Source organism: Nyctereutes procyonoides, unplaced genomic scaffold, assembly GCF_905146905.1.
Source record: "Nyctereutes procyonoides isolate TBG_1078 unplaced genomic scaffold, NYPRO_anot_genome, whole genome shotgun sequence".
Classification (NCBI taxonomy): domain Eukaryota; kingdom Metazoa; phylum Chordata; class Mammalia; order Carnivora; family Canidae; genus Nyctereutes; species Nyctereutes procyonoides.
In genome coordinates this window covers 1,381,312-1,403,830 of record NW_026575036.1, presented here as the reverse complement: position 1 = coordinate 1,403,830, position 22,519 = coordinate 1,381,312, and the positions used below count along the sequence as shown (strand labels likewise).

The 22,519-nt window shown below is 39.5% G+C and overlaps 1 protein-coding gene across 2 annotated transcripts; it reads right to left on the bottom strand.

Annotated features, from left to right (window-relative positions):
- Positions 1 to 572: 572 nt before the first annotated feature.
- On the bottom strand, positions 573 to 22,407 carry MGST1 (microsomal glutathione S-transferase 1). 2 transcript variants are annotated; one of them, XM_055318899.1, is made up of 4 exons: positions 22,271 to 22,407; positions 16,016 to 16,164; positions 13,851 to 13,945; positions 573 to 1,173 (listed from the first exon to the last, which is right to left on the bottom strand). In XM_055318899.1, exons 2-4 carry the CDS (start codon positions 16,139 to 16,141, stop codon positions 927 to 929), a joined length of 468 nt encoding a protein of 155 aa, XP_055174874.1. In that variant the 5' UTR covers positions 16,142 to 16,164; positions 22,271 to 22,407; the 3' UTR covers positions 573 to 926. The 2 variants fall into 2 exon arrangements, with proteins under 2 accessions (XP_055174874.1, XP_055174872.1); XM_055318897.1 differs by having other exon boundaries at positions 22,240 to 22,397.
- Positions 22,408 to 22,519: the final 112 nt, after the last annotated feature.

Sequence of the window (22,519 nt, the reverse complement as noted above, 5' to 3'; positions counted from 1 at the left end):
ATCTGAGAGTCACTGCACCTCCCAACAAAATTCCCTGCACTGCCCTAGATACTGTACCTATTAGAATTACAGGTAAGTGTCTTCTGATTTCTACAGAAGGATCTCAACTTACTTATGAGAGTTGGTTTAGGGTAAGTGAGGAGAGAGCAAGGCACGTGTGAAGGGAGATGGCACAGTATGAAGAAGTACCATGCTACCTCATCATTAAGTATCCATAATGGTTAGTACTGGTGATGGTGTTGGTACTCATCATGGGTGTGTGTAGGTGAAGTGTTTATGAATTCGATGTGTGTGGGTGTGAATGTTTTCCTGCTTGTCTGTGTGCATGAATGAGAACCCACACGCAAGAATAAATAAACCATAATCTTTGCTTTCAGAGTTCTAAGTAAGTATCAGGAACATGAAAATATCCATCATTAATTAATGTAATAATTGATGTAATGTGACATTAAATAATGTTAATGTAAACTATGCACTCTTCTCTGTGCTGTCCGATCACAGGTTAAAGTTGCTCACTGAACAGACTTTGCTTCCGAAAATACAAGTTGGGAAAAAATTAAACCAAATAACACTATTCTTTAAATTCTTTATTTCATATGCCCAATTCAGTGATATTACAATATGTTTATCATACATGCAATCACCCTTTTTATAGATTTAAAATATTAAATGTTGAAAGAATATTATGAATTATAATCAGAATTTACAACAAGGCACTTAAAGAGTCAAAAGACTTTAAGAATTACATTAAATTCCAAGCACAAATATAAAACAATAAAGGACATTGGTGATGTTGATATTCAGACTGTTGGCCCCATCTTAATTTCTCTGCTCCCCTCCCACTTAGAATCTAACAAACTATTCATTATAAATTGAAATTATAGAATTCTTAGAAAGTAACTGGATGACAAGTTATATGATTCTCTTTACAAATACAATCTGCTTTTCAGCAACCTGTAAGCCATTGAAAAAGTAACTCCATATCCTATAAAGAAAGCCAAAGCACGATTTGGCTGGGGAAGGGGTGTTAAATACGCGATTGTGTGGTAGATCCGTGCTCCAACAAAGAGTCTGAAGTGCAGGAGGGCTGTAGAAAGATCTGGACCACTCAAGGAATACAGAAGGCCAATGCCAAGAAATGGCACAATATTTTCAAGGTCATTCAGGTGAGCTCTGTGGGAAAAGATGATTAGCAAAACACTGACTTCAAAATCAGTAGAAATAGGTTCATTTTCCCTTTCTTCTAAAACTAATGTTAGTTGATCTTAAAATGCAGATTTATTTCACTTTTTTTCAAATTGTCTTCCTTCTTCAACCACTTAGCTTTTATTTTAAATATCTCATTATTTTTGTTTCTATCTTTAGTGTATTTCAACATATAACAAAGAAGGCACTTTGCACGCTCAGGCATATCAAAACTGCTGCATCTATTGTCATAAAACTACTTCAGTTTTTAGATATGAAATACTTGCTCTTCCGAGATTCATACAATAGCAATTCAAGATTCTTCTTAAAACACTTCTTTCCAAAAGAAGAAAATCCTTTTGGTTATAATCTTTCGTAAGGCTCCTCCATCACTTCTGCCAATCTACAAAATCATTACTCAGCCAATCCTTGCTCATCCACCCAAACTACTAGGTTGTCAACAATTAATTTACCATTTCAATACTAAGAATCTTATGCCCTCAACTTCCAAACAACAGAATACATAAGTAGCCTTTCAAATATGGGGAAAATCTTAGCCAATGTATCCTCAAATTATAAAAAGAATTACTGAAGTGAAGAAGCAAAGTACAAAGAATACACAAAAATGATAGACAATATAGAAAGATATGTTTCTTAAATTCTATCTTTATATACCATAGCTAGAAGAAGACAAAAATCATGGTTTAACTACAAGTTTTCCTCTGATTTATGGCACCCTGCGTTTCTCTGACTAGGAATGAGAATAGAAGGTGCATTTATTATTGGCTTGATTTTTTTGAAGTGCTTAATTTTAAAATCTAATGTCCCTGTTTAAGTTTCCAGAACTAAAATTGTTTTAGAATCTAGACTAGGAGTTGAGATTTTTGATAGAGCTTTATCAGCTACTGATAGGCGTTTCAAAATGAAAAAAAAATTGTCTTATGTCACTCTTTTTTCTTTTACCAAAAAAATTATTACATATCCCCTGCTCAGCAATCACCATCATCTCCCACCTCTTTTCCTTTCTCCTGTTTCCCATAGCTTGCCTGACAAAGAGGGTGACAACATGAAGGTTGAAGAAGATGATAATAACCTAGATAAGTAATAGTTTTGAAAACTTTAAATAAAGAATGACCTGTTCCTGGGGCACCTGGGTGGCTCAGTGGTTGAGCGTCTGCCTTCAGCTCAGGTCATGAGCCCAGGGTCCTGGGATCGAGTTCCGTATTGGGCTCCTGGCAGAGAGCCTACTTCTCCCTCTGCCTATGTCTCTGCCTCTCTCCCTGTGTCTCTCATGAATAAATAATTTTTTAAAAAAGGCCTGTTCCTAAATAAAAGCAAAGACAGAATGGTATGAGTGTTCCTGTCCCTTCTCTTTCATGGAACAGGCTACTGATAGCAAGGCGGATGAGAAGGGGCAGGAATACTATTTCCTATTTAGGAAGGATCCACTTCAATTATATGAAGGCTATTTGGTTTGGTCCTTTGAATTCTCCTGCCGTGCCACAGATATAGCTTCACCTCCAATGTTGGCCATGTTAGTTTTCTCCCCCACAGCTTTCTGAAAGGTAAGACATTCTAAAGTTGGGGAAGAAGTTTTAAAAGGGAGACTCCATGGAAAACAATGTCTACTTCTAAGCCTTCTAAAACTTCTAAGTTGGGGAAGGAGTTTTAAAAGGGAGACCCCATGGAATACAATGTCTACTTAAGCAATTGGCAAATAGAATACAGTTTTAAAACAGAGAAGAAAGTCTAGGACAATAAGCGGTAATGGGTTTCACTGGGGGTAGAGGGAAGGAAGGTCAGAGAAGGGCTTCTTTGGACAGTATTAGTCCCTCCATTTTTTTCTGGCCTCCCTATATCTTATTTCCCTTCTTCAATTTGCCTTTCCTGTCTTCAGCCTTCCAAATGTTCTTACAGATAACACTGCTCATTGTCCTAGAAATTGTCTGTTTTCAACAGACGCTCACACTCAATGCTAACTCATGCCATTTTACATGCTGCTCTTTTTAGACCCTGGCCCAGGCATACACATACCGAGCTCTACCAGTGAGCACTTGCTATGTAGTTCAGTATCACCTTTCCATTGGAATCCTTTCTCTGATTGAACAACACAGCTTACCTTATAGGGGCAGCTTTTTTCATCTTCCTGTCCTTTCTAGATGGCTACCAAAATCTATCAGTAGGTAGATGTCTTCATGACCACTTTCTATCTGGTCTGTCCCCTTCCCTCCATCATGACCCCTGTTCCCATTTTCTTTTCTCCTTTGGACAGATGCCCCTAGGTATAGCCTTGCTCTATGGCTGACCTTCACACAGTCTTACTCTGTGCTCATGATGCTCCAGTCACACCTTCTTCCCTCAGATCAGAACCACTTGGATTTCAGCATCACCCATCTGACCTGGACCTTATCTCAACCAAAGCTCTTCACACTCAGAATATAGCAGTGTGCTCAAATTCCCACAAAGAAATTATCCCAAATTGACATGATCACTCTTCTCTTCCTCTTCCCAAATCCTAATATCCTTCAGGCTCTTCCTCCATCCAATATTCCTGAATCCTTTAGGAACTTATACCTTGTACCCCACAACTTAACATCTAATAAGAGGCTGCTTTATATCATTCTCTAATTACTACATGTGTGTTGGCCTTATTTTCATGGTAAAAATTATAAATCCCTCCAGAGCAGGAATCCAGTCTTAAAGCTCTTTTATCATATCCTAATATCCTAACAGAAGTGACATCAATGAACACACAACAATCTCTCAATGAATGTTTTATTCATGCACTGGGTCCAGAAGGGAAGCCATCTAGTTCAACTCCTAGCCTAAGCTTCAGTCCCTTGAAAGAATCCCCAGTAAGCATCACCTAAATTCCATCACTCAGTGAAAAGGTATTTTCTACCTCAGAAGGTAGTATGTTCTACACATCTCTCCTTTCCCTGTATACCAAACCGAAGCCTTCGTTCTTTCCCTTTTGAAAAGTTCCCTGTATTTTTCCAGCTGCCCTAATTACCTTACAATTTTCTTTCATCTAGTTGTAACAAATGTATATATGATCTCAAATTCTTTCTAGAACCTCGTGAGATAGGATTAAATAGATACATACGTAAAATGTTTTCTAATCATCACTGGTTTCATCTGCCCAAAGCACTGAGTCGCTGACCTATAAGTCACTTATCTTGACATTTCCACAAATATTCCTTTGTTTTTAATTATTTTTCCCACATGTTTATGTATTAATTTTCTCATGATTGCATATCTTCATTCATGGCCCCATTTCATCCCTGCCATTGGCATATACTAATAGAAATAGCTTCACATGTGGAAGTAGTGTAAAAAAAATCCAGGTTAAAAATGAGATGGGGGAGATTCTGGAAACACTTTATCTGTAAAGTTTCACCGAAAGTAAACTGTTCTTAGAAAGTTTTTGATGGGGTCCATAAGGTCTCAAACAATACAACTGGAAACTGGACAACCCTCTTTCTCGGAGACTTTCTTCTGTTGCCACACTGAAAAGCCAGCATCTGATCACCAGGGGGCGCTATGCACACAGTCGCTGCACCTCTTCAAGGACACTGATTCCTTTCAGAACCAAGGTCATTTGTTCACAACCTGACTAGAAGATCAGGTTCAATAATGGTTTGCTCCTCTAGAAGTACAGTCTTATGGGTATGGCAAGGAGGGGGAGGCTGGAAGGGGAGAATGAGGAAGAATCTAAAATCTCAAAATAAAATCTATTTTGTTAAGCTTTCACACATGACGCTTGGATCTTCCCTCCAAACCCACTAGTGCTAACGAGTGTCTAATTATTATCACTCTCAAGTCCTGGGCAACGTTATCAGCATAAGGTCATGATTAGCATCATGTATGTGATTACCCGCTCTAGAAGGGATCTACAAAAAGGTAAACACAAAGTTTTAAACTGCTTAATGTCTCTTTGGTGGTTTTGGTAATTCCACAAAGCTGTACTCACCCTTTTCTACTGTTTAATCTCTTTCATAATAACACAATTTTCTGATACTGTTTGAAATTTTCGCATTAATTCTTTGTCCTGAAACTATTTTATTTTAAATCCACGTTCTTGTTGGTCCATTTTTAAGACTAGCTGATTTACTCAGTAGGACTGCTAACTTAACAAATATATAACTAAGAGAAGCAGAAGTTAACATTTTATTCAAACTACCTAGCACAGACTTTACTCTTAGAAGAAAAACATTCCGTTTAATAAATGACTTGGTCAGTGGAATTCATGTAACTGGAGGCACAAAAAGAAAAAAAAATAAAGGAAAAATATGGAACTTATAGAATGCCATCAAAAAGATGAATATCTTTATTTCAGAGGTCCCAGAAGTAGAAGAGAGTGAAAAGGGGGCAGAAAGCTAAACCCAAAAATAATGGCTAAAAACTTCCCAATCCAGAGAAAGAAATAGACATCCAGATGTAGGAACCTCAGATGTACCAAAAAATATGAATCCACACAGACACACCGAGGCATATTATAATTAAATTACCAAAAGTTAAAGAGAGGGAAAATTTTAAAAGCAGCAGGAGAAAAGTAGCTTGTCTTATGCAAAGGAACCCCATAAGACTACCAGCATACTTTTAATCAGAAACTACAGGCAGAAGGGAGTGGGATGGGACTCTTTTTAAGAGTCTTAAAAATATATCTTCATGGCTCTTTAATTGTTTATCTCTTTTTTCCTCAGTTTCCCTCTTTGCCATTAACTTGTCTTCTATGTCACTCACTCGTTCTTCCACCTCGTTAACCCTCGTCGTTAGGACTTCTAGTTTGGATTGCATCTCATTCAGTTGATTTTTAATTTCTGCCTGATTGGATCTAATTAATAAAATAATAAATACCAAATATTTCACAAAGAATTCTCTACCTGGGGGGTGGGGCAAGATGGCAGGGGAGTAGGGTCCCCAAGTCACCTGTCCCCACCAACTTACCTAGATAACTTTCAAATCATCCTGAAAACCTACAAATTCGACCTGAGATTTAAGGGAACACAGCTGGAATGCTACAGAGAGAAGAGTTTGCACATCTAACAAGTACATCTAACAAGTACAACTCGTTTTTAGCCACTCTGCACTGAGCAAAATGACTAGAAAGAAGAACTCACCACAAAAGAAAGAATCAGGAACAGTACTCTCTGCCACAGAGTTACAGAATTTGGATTACAATTCAATGTCAGAAAGCCAATTCAGAAGCACAATTATAAAGCTACTGGTGGCTCTGGAAAAAAAGCATAAAGGATTCAAGAGACTTCATGACTGCAGAATTTAGATCTAATCAGGCCGAAATTAAAAATCAATTAAATGAGATGCAATCCAAACTAGGAGTCCTAATGACGAGGATTAATGAGGTAGAAGAAAGAGTGAGTGACATAGAAGACAAGTGGATGGCAAGGAAGGAAGAGAAAATATAATTTAACAATTATAAGACCATGAGGAAAGGTTAAGGGAAATAAATGGCAGCCTCAGAAGGAAAAATCTATGTTTAATTGGGGTTCCAGACAACACCGAGAGGGACAGAGGACCAGAAAGCATATGTGAACAAATCATAGCTGAGAATTTCCCTAAATTGGGAAAGGAAACAGGAGATAGAGGGGTCCCCCCCAAAATCAAAAAAACCGTTCAACACCTCAACATTTAATAGTGAAACTTGCAAATTCCAAAGATAAAGAGAAAATCCTTAAAGCAGCAAGAGACAAGAGATCCCTAACTTATATGGGGAGAAGTGTTAGGTTAACAGGAGACCTCTCCACAGAGACCTGGCAGGCCAGAAAGGGCTGGCAGGATATATTCAGGGTCCTAAATGAGAAGAACATGCAGCCAAGAATACTTTATCCAGCAAGGCTCTCATTCAGAATAGAAGGAGAGATAAAGAGCTTCCAAGATAGGCAGAAATTGAAAGAATATGTGACCACCAAAACACCTCTGCAAGAAATATTAAGGGGGGTTCTATAAAAGAAAGGAAGGCCAAAGAAATAATCCACAAAACCAGGGACTGAATAGGTATTATGATGACACTAAATTCATATCTTTCAATAGTAACTCAGAACGTGAATGGGCTAAATGATCCCATCAAAAGACAAGGTTTCAGACAGGATAAAAAAGCAAGACCTATCTATTTGCTGCCTACGAGAGACTCATTTGAGACCTAATGACACCTAAAGTCTGAAAATGAAAGGTTGGAGAACCATTTACCATTCACATGGTCCTCAAAAGAAAGCTGGGGTACCCATCCTCGTATCAGATAAATTAAAGTTTATCCAAAAGACTATAGTCAGAGATGAAGAGGGGCATTATATCATACTCAAAGGATATATCCAACAAGAGGACCTAACAATCATGAATATTGATGCCCCTAATGTGGGAGCTGCCAAATATATCAATCAATTAATAACCAAAGTAAAAACATACTTAGATAATAATACACTAATACTGGGAGACTTCAACATGGCGCTTTCTGCAAATGACAGATCTTCTAAGCACAACATCTCCAAAGAAACAAGAGCTTTAAATGATACACTGGACCAGATGGATTTCACAGATATTTACAGAACTTTAATCCAAACGCAACTGAATACACATTCTTCTCAAGTGCACATGGAACTTTCTCCAGAATAGACCACATACTGGATCACAAATCAGGTCTCAACTGATACCAAAAGACTGGGATTGTCCCCTGTATATTTTCAGACCATAATGCTTTGAAACTTGAACTCAGTCACAAGAAGAAATTTGGAAGAAACTCAAACATGTGGAGGTTAAAACCATCCTGCTAAAAGATGAAAGGGTCAACCAGGAAATTAGAGAAGAATTAAGGATCCCTGGGTGGCTCAGCGGTTTAGTGCCTGCCTTCAGTACATGGTGTGATCCTGGGGTCCTAGGATAGAGTCCCTCATTGGGCTCCCTGCATGGGGCCTGCTTCTCCCTCTGCCTGTGTGTGTCTCTGCCTCTTTCTCTCTCTTTCTTTCTCTCTCTCTCTGTGTCTCTCATGAACAAATAAATAAAATATTTAAAAAAAAAAGAGTTAAAAAGATTCATAGAAACTAATGAGAATAAAGATACAACCATTCAAAATCTTTGGGATACAGCAAAAGCAGTCCTAAGAGGGAAATACATTGCCATACAAGCATCCCTCAAAAAATTGGAAAAAACTCAAATGCACTCACTGTGTGCCTATCATAAATAATAAAATAAGTAAAATAAAATAAAAAATTAAAAAAAAAACAGACACATAGATCAATGGAACAGAATAGAGAACCCAGAAATGGGCCCTCAACTCTATAATCAACTAATATTCGACAAAGCAGGAAAGACTATCCACTGCAAAAAGGACAGTCTTTTCAATAAATGGTGCTGGGAAAATTGGACAGCCATGTGCACAAGAATGAAACTAGACCATTCTCTTACACCACAGACGAACATACACTCATAATGGATGAAAGATCTAAATGTAAGACAAGAATCCATCAAAATCCTAGAGAAGAATACAGGCAACACCTTTTTTGAACTTGGCCACAGCAACTTCTTGCAGGATACATCTATGAAGGCAAGGGAAACTAAAGCAAAAATGAACTACGGGGACTTAATCAAGATAAAAAGCTTCTGCACAGCAAAAGAAATAGTCAACAAAACTAAAAGACAACCTACAGAATTGGAGAAGATATTTGCAAAAGATATATCAGATAAAGTATCTAAGATTTATAAAGAACTTATTAAACTCAACAGCAAAGAAACAAACAATCCAACCATGAAATGGGCAAAAGACATGAACAGAAATTTCACCAAAGAAGACATAGACATGGCCAACAAGCACATGAGAAAATGCTCCGCATCACTGGCCATCAGGGAAATACAAATCAAAACCACAATGAGATGCCACCTCACACCAGTGAGAATGGGGAAAATTAACAAGACAGGAAACAACAAATGTTGGAGAGGATGTGGAGAAAAGGGAACCCTCTTACACTGTTGGTGGGAATGTGAACTGGTGCAGCCACTCTGGAAAACTGTGTGGAGGTTCCTCAAAGAGTTAAAAATAGACCTGCCCTATGACCCAGCAATTGCACTGCTGGGGATTTACCCCAAAGATACAGATGCAGTGAAAAGCCGAGACACCTGCTCCCCCAATGTTTCTAGCAGCAATGCCACAATAGACAAACTGTGGAAGGAGCCTTGGTGTCCATCGAAGGATGAATGGATAAAGAAGATGTGATTTATGTATACAATGGAATATTACTCAGCCATTAGAAATGACAAATACCCACCATTTGCTTCGACGTGGATGGAACTGGAGGGTATTATGCTGAGTGAAGTAAGTCAATCGGAGAAGGACAAACATTATATGGTCTCATTCATTTGGGGAATATAAAAAATAGTGAAAGGTCATAAAAGGGATAGGAGAGAAAATGAGTGGGAAATATCAGTGAGAGTGACAGAACATAGGAGACTCCTAACTAAAAAAAAATAAAAATAAAAAATAAAAAATAATAATAAAAAAGAGACTCCTAACTCTGGGAAACGAACAAGGGGTAGTGGAAGGGGAGGTGGGCGGGGGAATGGGGTGACTGGGTGACATGCACTGATGGGGGCACTTGCCGGGATGAGCACTGGGTGTTATGCTATATGTTGGCAAATCGAACTCCAATTAAAAAATATACAAAAAAAAAAAAAAAGAATTCTCTACCTGATAAAGTTGTCCTTCAGAATTGAAGGAGAGACAAAGAATTCTCTAAACAAAAGCGGAAAGTGTTCATCACCACTACAGCAGCTAGAAATGTTAAAGGATTTTCTTTAAGTTGAAACAGAAGGACATTATTTTGTAAGAAGATAACAAACACTACGTTTAATTGGGGTTCCCGAGGGCGCCGAAAGGGCCAGAGGACCAGAATATATATTTGAACAAATCCTAGCTGAAAACTTTCCCAATCTGGGAAGGGAAACAGGCATTCAGATCCAGGAAATAGAGAGATCCCCCCCTAAAATCAATAAAAACCGTTCAACACCTCGACATTTAATAGTGAAGCTTGCAAATTCCAAAGATAAAGAGAAGATCCTTAAAGCAGCAAGAGACAAGAAGTCCCTGACTTTCATGGGGAGGAATATTAGGGTAACAGCAGACCTCTCCACAGAGACCTGGCAGGCCAGAAAGGGCTGGCAGGATATATTCAGGGTCCTAAATGAGAAGAACATGCAACCAAGAATACTTTATCCAGCAAGGCTCTCATTCAAAATGGAAGGAGAGATAAAGAGCTTCCAAGACAGGCAGGAACTGAAAGAATATGTGACCTCCAAACCAGCTCTGCAAGAAATTTTAAGGGGGACTCTTAAAACTCCCCTTTAAGAAGAAGTTCAGTGGAACAATCCACAAAAACAAGGACTAAATAGATATCATGATGACACTAAACTCATTATCTGTCAATAGTAACTCTGAACGTGAATGGGCTTAATGACCCCATCAAAAGGCGCAGGGTTTCAGACTGGATAAAAAAGCAGGACCCATCTATTTGCTGTCTACAAGAGACTCATTTTAGACAGAAGGACACCTACAACCTGAAAATAAAAGGTTGGAGAACCATTTACCATTCAAATGGTTCTCAAAATATACCCTAAAAACTATAGAACACTTCTGAAAGAAATTGAGGAAGACACAAAGAGATGGAAAAATATTCCATGCTCATGGATTGGCAGAATTAATATTGTGAAAATGTCAATGTTACCCAGGGCAATTTACACGTATAATGCAATCCCTATCAAAATACCATGGACTTTCTTCAGAGACTTAGAACAAATTATTTTAAGATTTGTGTGGAATCAGAAAAGACCCCAAACAGCCAGGGGAATTTTAAAAAAGAAAACCATATCTGGGGGCATCACAATGCCAGATTTCAGGTTGTACTACAAAGCTGTGTTCATCAAGACAGTGTGGTACTGGCACAAAAACAGACACATAGATCAATGGAACAGAACAGAGAACCCAGAAGTGGACCCTGAACTTTATGGTCAACTAATATACGATAAAGGAGGAAAGACGATCCACTGGAAGAAAGACAGTCTCTTCAATAAATGGTGCTGGGAAAATTGGACATCCACATGCAGAAGAATGAAACTGGACCACTCTCTTGCACCATACACAAAGATAAACTCAAAATAGATGAAAGCTCTAAATGTGAGACAAGATTCCATCAAAATCCCAGAGGAGAACTCAGGCAACACCCTTTTTGAACTTGGCCACAGTAACCGGAGAAGGACAAACAGTGTATGTTCTCATTCATTTGGGGAATATGAATAATAGTGAAAGGGAATATAAGGGAAGGGAGAAGAAATGTGTGAGAAATATCAGAAAGGGAGACAGAACATAAAGACTTCTAACTCTGGGAAATGAACTAGGGGTGGTGGAGGGGGAGGAGGGCGGGGGGTGGGGGTGAATGGGTGACGGGCACTGAGGGGTACACTTGACGGGATGAGCACTGGGTGTTATTCTGTATGTTGGTAAATTGAACACCAATAAAAATTAATTTATAAAATTAAAAAAAAAGAAGATAACAAACAGAAGTATAAAACTCACCAGTAAAAGCAAATATAATTAAATTCAAAATACACAGTGGGTGTATAATGAAATGATGGTGGGTAAATTACATAAGTCTAGTATAAAAACTAAAAGACAAGTAGCAAAAATAACTATAATATACAATAGGAAAGGCTAGTCTCTTCAATAAACTGTGTTGAGAAAACTGAATTTCCACATGCAAAAGAATGAAGCCACACCCTATTTTATACTATTCACAAAAATTAATTCTAAAGGGATTAAAGACTTGAAATGTAAGACCTGAAACCATACAATTCCTGGAAGAAAACAGAGGGTAAGCTCCTTGACACTGGCTTCAGCAATGATTTTTCTGGATTTGACACCAAAATCAAAGACAACAAAACCAAAATAAACACATGAGTCTCTATCAAACCAAAAAGCTTCTGCTCAGCAAAGGAAACCATAATCAAAATGGAAAGACAATCTATGGAGGAAATATTTGCAAGCCACATGTCTGACAGGTGCTTAATACCCAAAATATACAAAGAACTTACACAGTTCTATAGCAATAACAATAATCCAGTTAATAAATATAAGCAAAGACCTGAATAGTTATTTTTATCCAAAGAAGACATCCAAAACCACTGATTTTTATTCACAAATCATCCAAAATCAGTGATTTTGATTAACTTCACCTCTCTTAGGATGGCTATTGTCAAAAGAACAAGAGATGATAAATGCTGGCAAAAATGTGGAAAAAAGGGAATTCTGTTGGTAGGAATGTAAACTTGTAAAAGCCACAATGGAAAACAGTTTGGAGGTTCCTCAAAAAATTAAAAATAGAACAACCGGATGATCCAGCAATCTCACTGCTGGGTATATATAAAAAAGAAAAAGAAAAGAAAGAAAAGAAAAGAAATCCAAATTCCAAAGAGATATCTGCACTCCCATGTTCACTGCAGCATCATTCACAATAGCCAAGATACAGAAACAACCTAAGTGCCCATCAATAGATGAATGGATAAAGAAAATGTGGTATATATGTGCAATGGGACATTATTCACTCTTAAAAAAGAAATAAATTCTATTACATCCAACAACACAGATGAACCTGAAGGGCAGTAGGCTCGGTAAAATAAAGCAGAGAAAGACAAATGTTATATGGTACCACTTATACGTGGAATCTAAAAGACTGGAAAAAAAGTTTTCAGCTCATAGAAACAGTAGAAAGGTGGTTGCCAGGGCTGGGGGGTTGGTAGGGTACAAAAGTTCATTTATGAGATAAGGTCTGAGGACCTAAAGCGTGACATGGTGACTATAGTTAATAACACTGTACTGTATAATTGAAATTTGCTAAGAGATTAGACCTTAAATGCTCTCACTAAAAAACAGAGGGGGTGGTAACTATGGAGGTCATGGATGTGTTAATAAACTCGATGCAGATAAACCTTTCACAACACATACGTGTTATTGAATCATGATGCTGTGCACTTTATATGTCTTACAATTTTATTTGTCAATTACAGTTCAGTAAAAGGTGAAAAAAAGTTTGTAATTTATATGACTTTATGGCAAAGATTAAGAAGTATACCTTTAGAACTAAGATTCAATTTGCTTTTCTAAAACAGTGTATTAATTATATTATTAGGAAGTGGTGTGGATAGTATCTTGGCTTATGGCTTTTCATTGCTCATTGAATTCTCAGTACATTAAACATAATACCTATAAAGGAGAGAGAAAAAGGAAGGCAAGACTTCCCACGTTCACATTTCGAGTTTTATGCAAATTATCTTCAACTTTTCAAACAAGCTGACAGTCTCACCTCTGGAGAAAGATGACAAAGCTGAAGAATCTACCATCCTCATTTTACTTCCTACCTTTAATACCTTTTGAAAAATCCCTACACAGTACAAAGTCATTAACCCCAACAAGGTAGGAAATTGGCAACAGGTGCAATTGCAGTGAGAGATGGAGACTTCTAGATTCCTAATTTTCTATCATTATTGTATGGACTAGTTAAGATAACTGACTTTTATCCCTTCTTATGACCCCCCAACATCCTCAGTGAACTCTGGGACCAAAATTCTTTGATCAAGTAAATAATTTTAGAGGACAGTGGGTTTACCTCCGTACACGTTCCACCCTATCATCTGTCCGAAGATACTTTTTGGCATTTTCTCCTTTGCCAAAGCTGGCACAGTCTTCTGGGTTGGCAAAAACCTATTCCAAACACCAAGAAAAAAAAGTTATTTCAAATACCAAATAACATGGGAGTATTCTATCTGATAAATTATTTGCATTTTAACAGGAGAAATACAGGTATTCAGGTTGGCCCTTATGAAAAGAAAATTTGGAGCTCAAACACCAGGAGGGGTCTATACTTTAAACCTGAGTTTTTAACAGTGCAAAAAAAACTTTTTTAAAGAAAAGCATAAATAAGAACATAAATAAAAACTAATGCATAAAAATAGTGAAAAAAAAGGAAAAGTGGAAAAGAGAGCTGAATTCCAATCCATCATCGACTGTTATTAAGGTGAACTGGAATCTTTTCCTAGTGATATCGATACAACTTCCCTTAAGAGTATTAATATTTCCACCTGATTGGTTTATATGAAGGTCCTTAATTTACTAACCACATATGTTAGGGAACAGACAAGAAGCATAAGAGCGAGGGGCAGGAAATGTATTTTGTACTTTGTTAGGATACGTGTATCTCTTTTCTTTTATTGAATTAATGAACACTTTGGGTTGAATAATATAGTGAAATATAAGAAGTAGAATTGCATTCCTAAAAATACCAAGTCCATGTTCTAGGGCATATGTTCATTTATTCCTTCCTGCAAATTATTATGCTGTTTGATATGATTTCCTCATCCCTTGAAACTTGAAAAATGCATTTAAAAATATTTAAGTGTGTTCCACTGTTTAATAATTTATAATAAAGAAAAACATGAACTACAAAATTAGCCTAATTTAAGCTTAGAAATTCATAAATATTATACTATTCTTCTTAATATGACATAAGCATTTATTTCATATAAAGATGTTAAGGAGAACTGATGGGAAGGGACTTAATAGAGTATCAGTTCTTGAAGCCAGCTTTGTCTGTCTTTATTCTAAATAAGTGTCTGGCATTTATGTTCAATAAATAGGTTTCAAATAAGTAAATAAATGTATTAAAGTGGAAAGTGCATGCGATTCAGGTTTAAAGCAATCTGAATTAGAATCTTAGCTTCATGCTTTATGGGTGTGTAACCTTGGGTAAGCTACCTGACCTCTCTGACTTCCAAGTTCTCATCTGTAAAATGGGGGGACCAATGCTCATTTCACATGATAATACTAAAAACTATGTAAAATGAGTCCATGATTTCACACATACAAAGAGCACCACGCAGCTCCTGGCACATACCACTGGCACTCCACAAATCTGAATTCCTTTCTCCCTTTCTTGTAAGATGGGGTACATTTCTGCTATGCTTAGTACTACTATGTTTCTGGAGGACATTGTAAACCTGGTGGTAAGCAGTCACTTCACAGCCTGCTGCTCTGACTCCTGGACCCATTAGAGACTCAGAAAGAGAGAGAAAGAGAGAGAGAGAAATAGGTGGTTTCCAGGAAGAAGTTGCTGACTAGGGATAGGGACCACACCAATGAAAATAGTTTAGCTTTGTCAAGGTAGTTTTGCTCTATCCTCCCTTACGGGTTACAAACCCTGTTTGAGTATATGTCATGCTTTCGAAATCTTTCTATCACTTTCCCCAACCATTAAGAAAAAATCATTCTTATAATGCTGGGCAGAAATAGCACCCACTTAAGAAGTCAGAACTACACATAATTCAAATGCCTTGCCCCATCATTAAAGGCTCTACTGATGATAATAATAATTCTGTCCCCAAAGGTATATCCTTGACCTGTAATAGAACGAAGACACTGGTGACCCATCTGGAAAATGACTATTTTCTAAACTCTAGTTGGCAAAATTAGCTTCAAAATCACAGAAAGTTTTCTTGAAAACTCTGATACTCTGAGAATCTCATATACTAAGCATACCTGATAACGGGTAAAAGCCACAATGAAAAAAAAAAACGTTTACTAGTTTCCAGGAAAAAGTACCTGTTCCATAAATATACCAGATGCATCTGTACCAAAAATGGCATAATTCATTTGCAACATTAAACACTGTGCCATTGGGCTTTACCCACTACCCCCCCCCAAAAAAAATGTTAATCAAGAAAATTGTTCTCCAAAATGCCAACCCTTCAAGGAAAATATTGCCTCCAAATGTCTTACCTTTCTTGTCAATCTAAAGAATGCAGTTGCAGTACTCATAAACATCATTTTTGAAAGAATAATTGTTGTGTAAGAAGCAAAGGCCATGAATACTTCATTTTCCATTAGCTCAGTGAGGTCAACCATTTTCTCAATTTTGGTCTGGAATCCTGAAAAGATTTTAGACAAGATAGGAAAAGTAGATGTGAATACCTAAAAAAACTTGATGGTCACTTGGTGTGCTTATATTGCAGCATTAACCACATTGTTCTTTTTTTATATATATATATAACCACATTGTTCTTAAAAAATATCCTGGGTTATTGCAGAAGAAATAATCTTTGCTAAAATTTCAAAATAAACAATATTGTGTTTTTCTAGTTCTATAACATTAAGCTTGAAGATATTAAACAAGCATGGAGTGAAAATGAAAACCATAGGGGAATGAGAAGCAAACACAAATGGGTACAATGCTATAAAGTGAGATGAAAATCTTATTTTTGCATCAAGATGAACCATAAGTTGGATGTAAAGGACCGGAGTTCATGGATTGATCTCTCCAGTAACATTAAATTACGTACATAGTAGCACCATTAATGTTTGATTAGAAATGCCGAAGTTCTGGGCCCCTGGGGGTGGTTCAGTTGGTTAAGCATTTTGGTTAAGCATTTGACTCTTAATTTCATCTCAGGTCATGATCTCAGGCTCATGAATCCTGAGTTGGATTCTGCACTCAGAGCAAAGCTGGCTTGTGATTCTCTCTCCCTCTTCTTCTGCCTCTCCCACTGGTTACACACACTCTCTCAAATAGTCTTAGAAAACTAAATAAATAAATCCCTAAGCTCTAATATATATCCTTCTTTAGAAACCCAATTTACAGTGTTTTCTCATTTCAAGAGTGTTTAAGATCCCAGGCTGCAAGATTTGAATTCCAATCCCACCATTTGGTTATCAACTTTGGTTGAGAGACTTGGCCTCTCTGAAACTAAATTTCTTCATTTATAAGATGAGAATAGAAATAGTCCTTAACTTACCAGTTTGTTGTCAGGATTTGTGAGATAACATGTGGGATATACTTATACTTAGCACAGAACCTGGCCCATGAAGAACCCTCGATAAGGTTTATTATACCTTTATGATCATCATTATCACCATGATTATAGTCATCATTAATACCAACACAAGTGAACCAGGAGAAGCAGGATACTGAAACAAAATGCCAGGCAAATGCAAGTAAGGAAGTAGCACTCATGGGACTTTCAAAGAAGGAATAAGCTAATGGAGATTAGCTTTATATAACTCTTCAGTTTATTTCACCTTCCACTGAATATAACTATCTGTCTGAATTTGGAAGTGTAAGTGAGAATGTACCCAGAAAGGAAGCTAAGGCAATCTGATACTGAAGTCAAAGTGGATAGGGATTTAGGGTAAAGCTTAAAATGTAAATTTCCCACCCTAACTGGTAGCCATTCTTTTTTAACATCCTCCTGTTCAATTATCAGCCCTGCTGTCTGTTTCTTCTCTCCCTTCCACATAAACACACATCTTTTCTCACATTCAAGCTTCCGTACTACTTAATCTGCTGGGCATGGAGTATGGTCTCTTGGACACATGTCCATTCCTGCCTTTAAAACTCAACTCCTATATACAACCTTATCAGGCTGACATCTACCAAATTCTGATCATTCTATCTTTAAAATCTTAAAAAAAAAATCTGTATCTCTTTCTTTACTCGGTTCAGGTCATACGGTTGTCTAAGTATTGCTGTTACTGTGATATATACAACCACACAGATACATATATGCTTAATTTTATGAGCCCACTATGTGTCCAACTATGCCATGTACTTTATGTGCATTACATAACCTTTGTAACTATACTAGTATAGTTCTCATAACTATATTCATTTCACGGGTGAAGAAAATGTGATTCAGAAATGTTGAGCAGCCAAGCTAGGACACAACCCATATCTCTGCCTTCCTAGCTTGTACACTAAGTACACTGCACTGTCTCCTTCAAGAAGAGACTGAAAACTGCTTAATTCTGATTCAACTAACTTTGAATGGCTGGTACACTCTTTGTCTGTTATCATGTCTCCTCTTCCAATTATGCTACAGTGTACCTGTACCTACAGGATAGGTACTATCATTCCCATTTTCCAGATAAAGAAACCAAAGCTTCCTAAGTAACCCCTATTTTATTTTATTTTATTTTATTTTTTAAAAAACATTTTATTTATTTATTTACTTATTTATTCATTCATTCATTAATTCATTCATGGCAGACACTGAGAGAGAAGCAGAGACACGGGCAGAGGGAGAAGCAGGCTCCCTGCAGGGAGCCCGATGCAGGAATCGATCCCAGGACCCCAGGATCACAACCTGAGCCAAAGGCAGATGCTTAACCACTGAGCCACGCAGATGCCCCAATAACCCCTATTTTTAAAGGCAGGCTGAATATGTACTTTGGATTTAAGCAAACAGAAACTATATGTGCCAGTTTAAAAAACAAAACCAAATGCATAGGAGACATTAATCCACCTCCAAAAGTCAGTAGTCTTGAAACACATAATGTGATATAAGCTCTCAGCGCAAGGTAATACTTTACCACCATTTAATGGATCTGCTCTTGTTCTGGTAGAGGGGGTGGGAGTGGGGAAGAAGTCATGATTAAAACCTCACTATCCTTCAAAGCTCCTGTAGAGTAATTAGCTTAACAAGGGATCCTTAAGTCCTATGCCTCTGGACAGAGATCTGAGGAAACACAGCAGGAATATTAATAGTAATAAAAAAAAAGTTACACAGAAGTTTATCAAGTCGGAACTGTGGTTATTTAGCAATAATTTTACAACTCAAATAGTTTCCGTAGGTCTCTGCAGATGTCTACAGAACGAAACAGATTTAGCAATGGAATAAAAGTCCAGAGGATGGGTTTTCTTTCTTCTTTTTTTAATGTTTATTTATTTATGATAGTCACACACAGAGAGAAAGAGGCAGAGACACAGGCAGAGGGAGAAGCAGGCTCCATGCACCGGGAGCCCGACGTGGGATTCGATCGCGGGTCTCCAGGATCGCGCCCTGGGCCAAAGGCAGGCGCCAAACCGCTGCGCCACCCAGGGATCCCAGAGGGTGGGTTTTCTTTTAGTGAAAACTAGCATTGAAAAAGAAGAGAAAAAGCAGAAGCCTTCCAGAACAGCTGGTGGGAAAAGAACACAAAGACGTCGGCAGCTGGAGAAAAAGGCAAAGCCAGGGTTTTTGTTTTTCATTAAATGTGAACAACACGTTGACAGTGCACCTCACACAAAGAGGTTTTCCAGCACCAAGAATGTGTCCTAACTCCTCCAGTCTGTGGTTCCGAGAGATGGGCCAGTGCTGAGCCTCTGCCTTCCCACCCGACAGGTCCCGGAACCGCTCCTTGGAGACCAGTACCTTCCACCTTCCACTCCAGCAGGCCTGCGGGCCAGGTGTGCAGCAGTGAAGGTAAGACACGAAGAAACAGAACTGATTCCAAGCATGGAATAGGACGGTGCTGGCCTAGACTTTTTTCCAAAGCTGATCTGTCAGTAAGTTGCCTTGAGCCTACATTGTGGCTGGGCACTGCAGTCAAGACAAAATTACTGGGGTGCCTGGGCGGCTCAGGTGGTGAATAAGCATCTGCTTTTGGCTCAGGTCATGATCTCGGGGTCCTAGGATCAAGCCTCACTTCTCCCTCTCCCTTTGCCCTTCCCCCTACCCCCACTCGTGCTCTCTCTCTCTCTCTCTCTCTCTCTCTCTCTCAAATTAGTGGATAAGCTTTTTGCTAGAGAAGGTCACCTGGAGGGTGGAAAGGAGTGTCATAGTACTAATAATTCAGAGGGTAAAATGTCAGGTGTTTTGGGTATTCCAGGAATGAGGTGTGAACAATCTAAGACAAGACAAAACAGGAAACTGAACTGTTGTCAAGACAAATTCTAAATGTACCGTGTGTCATTCCCTTTGCTGTCCATCACTGGTTGGCATAGCAGAGAACACCAGAGAGCTGGGCTCCATTCCCTGAGCTGGAGGTGACCGCCGTTGAAGGGACAAGGAGCAGCATGGGAACACACAGAGACGCAAGGACGAGGCTAGAGGCCGGGGACATTCGGCTCTGCTAGTTTACTGCCTGTGGTTTAACTTCTCTGGGACCTACTTACCTTCCTTGGATAATGAGGTTTTAATAATACCTCCAACGCGCAGGATTCTTGTGAGTCAAATGAGTAAAGTGTACAGAGCTTAGAACTAAGTGCTGTGTAACTATCCAGGAAATAAGTTCCTGCTTTGGTACTGTCCTAGGCACCGAGGAGATAATTTTAGAAATTTCAAACAGCTTTCCCATGATTTCACTTGATCTAGAAAACTCTAAGGTAGTCAGAGCCAGGAGTATTTGTCTCTGCCTCTAATCTATAAGGAAACGGAGGCCTGAAGAGGTACAGGGAGTAATGCGACCCAAATTCACTGTGGATGGACCAAGACTAGAACCCAGTTTTCTCAAGTGTTTAATTCATGAGCGCCCACTATCAAGGTTAAGAATTCTAGACCGCTCTGGTTTTCTGGGGGCGCCTTTTTCTGTTCTATCTTGTATTCCTATCTCGCCCTCCTATCTAAACACAATGCCTACCCCTACTGTATCTATTACAGTTGAGTCTTTATCTCTCAACCATGGAATACTCCTCTTTACAGGCTCTTGGCCAAAGAGGGCAAAGTTCTCTTCTTATTTATGGTGGCCTTGCAACATCAATATTGTGAAACACACAAAAATCTGGTCACACATCCCCTGAGCCATGACTCTGCAATTTTATGACTTCCCAAACAAACATAACACTACCTTAAGATAAAGAAAAAAGATAATTTAACGGCCTTGTTGCTGTTTATCAATTCTAGGATTTTCTGAACGGGGCAAGGTGACTGCAGACCTGGCCTCCTATGCTTCAGAGCTCAGGTGCTGGGGGGAACATGCTGGGGGCGCTGGGAAGATGTGGGGTAAGGCGGCTCTCAGGCGCTGTGCTGAGCTCCCTTCCCAGCCTCCGTGGTTAGTAAACTACACCCTAAAGCAAACCCTGAGAAAAACTGTACTTGTTTGCCACCAAGAGCAACATTCAAAATCGGACTGATTTGCCATTTTAAAAAATGACCAAAGTCCCCACATAGTCCTCTCCTTTTGGAAACAGAAAAGGACAACAGACCCTATCATTATCTTATCTCCCAGTATAGAAGGCCTTCAGGGTATGCAAAAGGTATGTGTAGCTTGGTATTCAAGGCAAGCTAAGGCCCTAAAGAACTCATCTTAAGTGGAAGAAAGGCTGTAAGCTAGAGGATCTGGGGATTTTCCATGTGACCATACAACAATGCTTGATTATAACCCACTTGGCACTCCCTTGGAGACAAAGCAGGCAGAGGGCAAGGGAGAAAACAAAAGGGTGCCCAGAATACTAAGAAGCCTTGGGACTATTTTGAAGGAAGCAATGAGATGGGGGATTTGCATGCACCCTTCTCTCCACTGCCCGAGGTCAGCCAACCAGAGCAGTAAAAGCTGAGTCCATACCTCCCATGGCTTCTTCTTCCAGACAGGGAGTGTGGGGGGGGAGGGGGGGGTTAGGTGGTTGGAAGGGGTTGGCTATAGTATCACAAAGTTTATGTTCTCTTGCGCTTTGTTATTGTTTATTATTATTATTATTATTTATTAATTTAACTTGCTGATGTGTTCCTCTTGCCTAACAAAGTGAACCATGAGGAGCAAACCCTTCCTAGACCTCAGTAGGTGCAAAGGCCAATTCGTCCAGAGCCGCTGCAACATTCCACACCCTTCGAAAGAACATAAGTTGCTTGAAACTGTAGCGACTTCATATATTCCTACAATTCGCACCCAGCGTGTTGGGCACACAGAGGCCCGAGCTGGCCTAGGGTAGGGGTGAATTCGGCTCCGCCTCTTCCAGGTTGTGATCTCACTTCTGCGGGACCCCAAAGTTGGGGTGACCTGAAAAGATCTCCTCTCGGAGGTTTCCTCCCTGGATTCTGACCTCGGGGACAACCTAACCTCCAAGGGTGCAGGAGCCCACCTGCCTTTCGGAGGCGGCGGACTGAGACGCCAGCGCGCAGCAGCTCGAGGGAGCAGAGAAGTTTCCCGCGGCCACAGAGCCCTGAAGCCCAGGCCCTTGCAGCCCCGCTCGCTCCTCCGCCCCCCGCGCCCCCGGGCCCCCCGCGCCCCCGCCCCCCAGCCCCGGCACGTACTGCGAATCCGAGCAGGAGCACGGCGGCGCACCTGTGCCAGCGGCGGGGCGCACGGCCACTGCGGTGACTTGCACGGCGCGGCCCCGGGACCTAGCACCGCACCCACGCCGGCTGGCTTGCTCTTACTCGCTCTCCAGCGCTTCCAGCCGGACTCCCAGCCCGGCCAAGCACCTCCCCCAATCGCCTGATTTTCTGTTCCAGAGTAATCCCCGCCCCCGGGTCTCCTTCCCTGACCCCCTGCGGCTCCTCCCGGGCTCTTTCCCCTTGCTTAAGTGGGGGC

Coding starts and splice junctions, on each gene's coding strand:
- MGST1 (XM_055318899.1), bottom strand. CDS start 16,141: ATGGTTGACCTCACTGAGCTAATGGAAAATGAAGTATTCATGGCCTTT. Junction 13,946..16,015: donor TCTTTAGATTGACAAGAAAG/GTAAGACATTTG, acceptor TGTTTGGAATAG/GTTTTTGCCAACCCAGAAGA. Junction 1,174..13,850: donor AGGGTGGAACGTGTACGGAG/GTAAACCCACTG, acceptor CTTTTCCCACAG/AGCTCACCTGAATGACCTTG.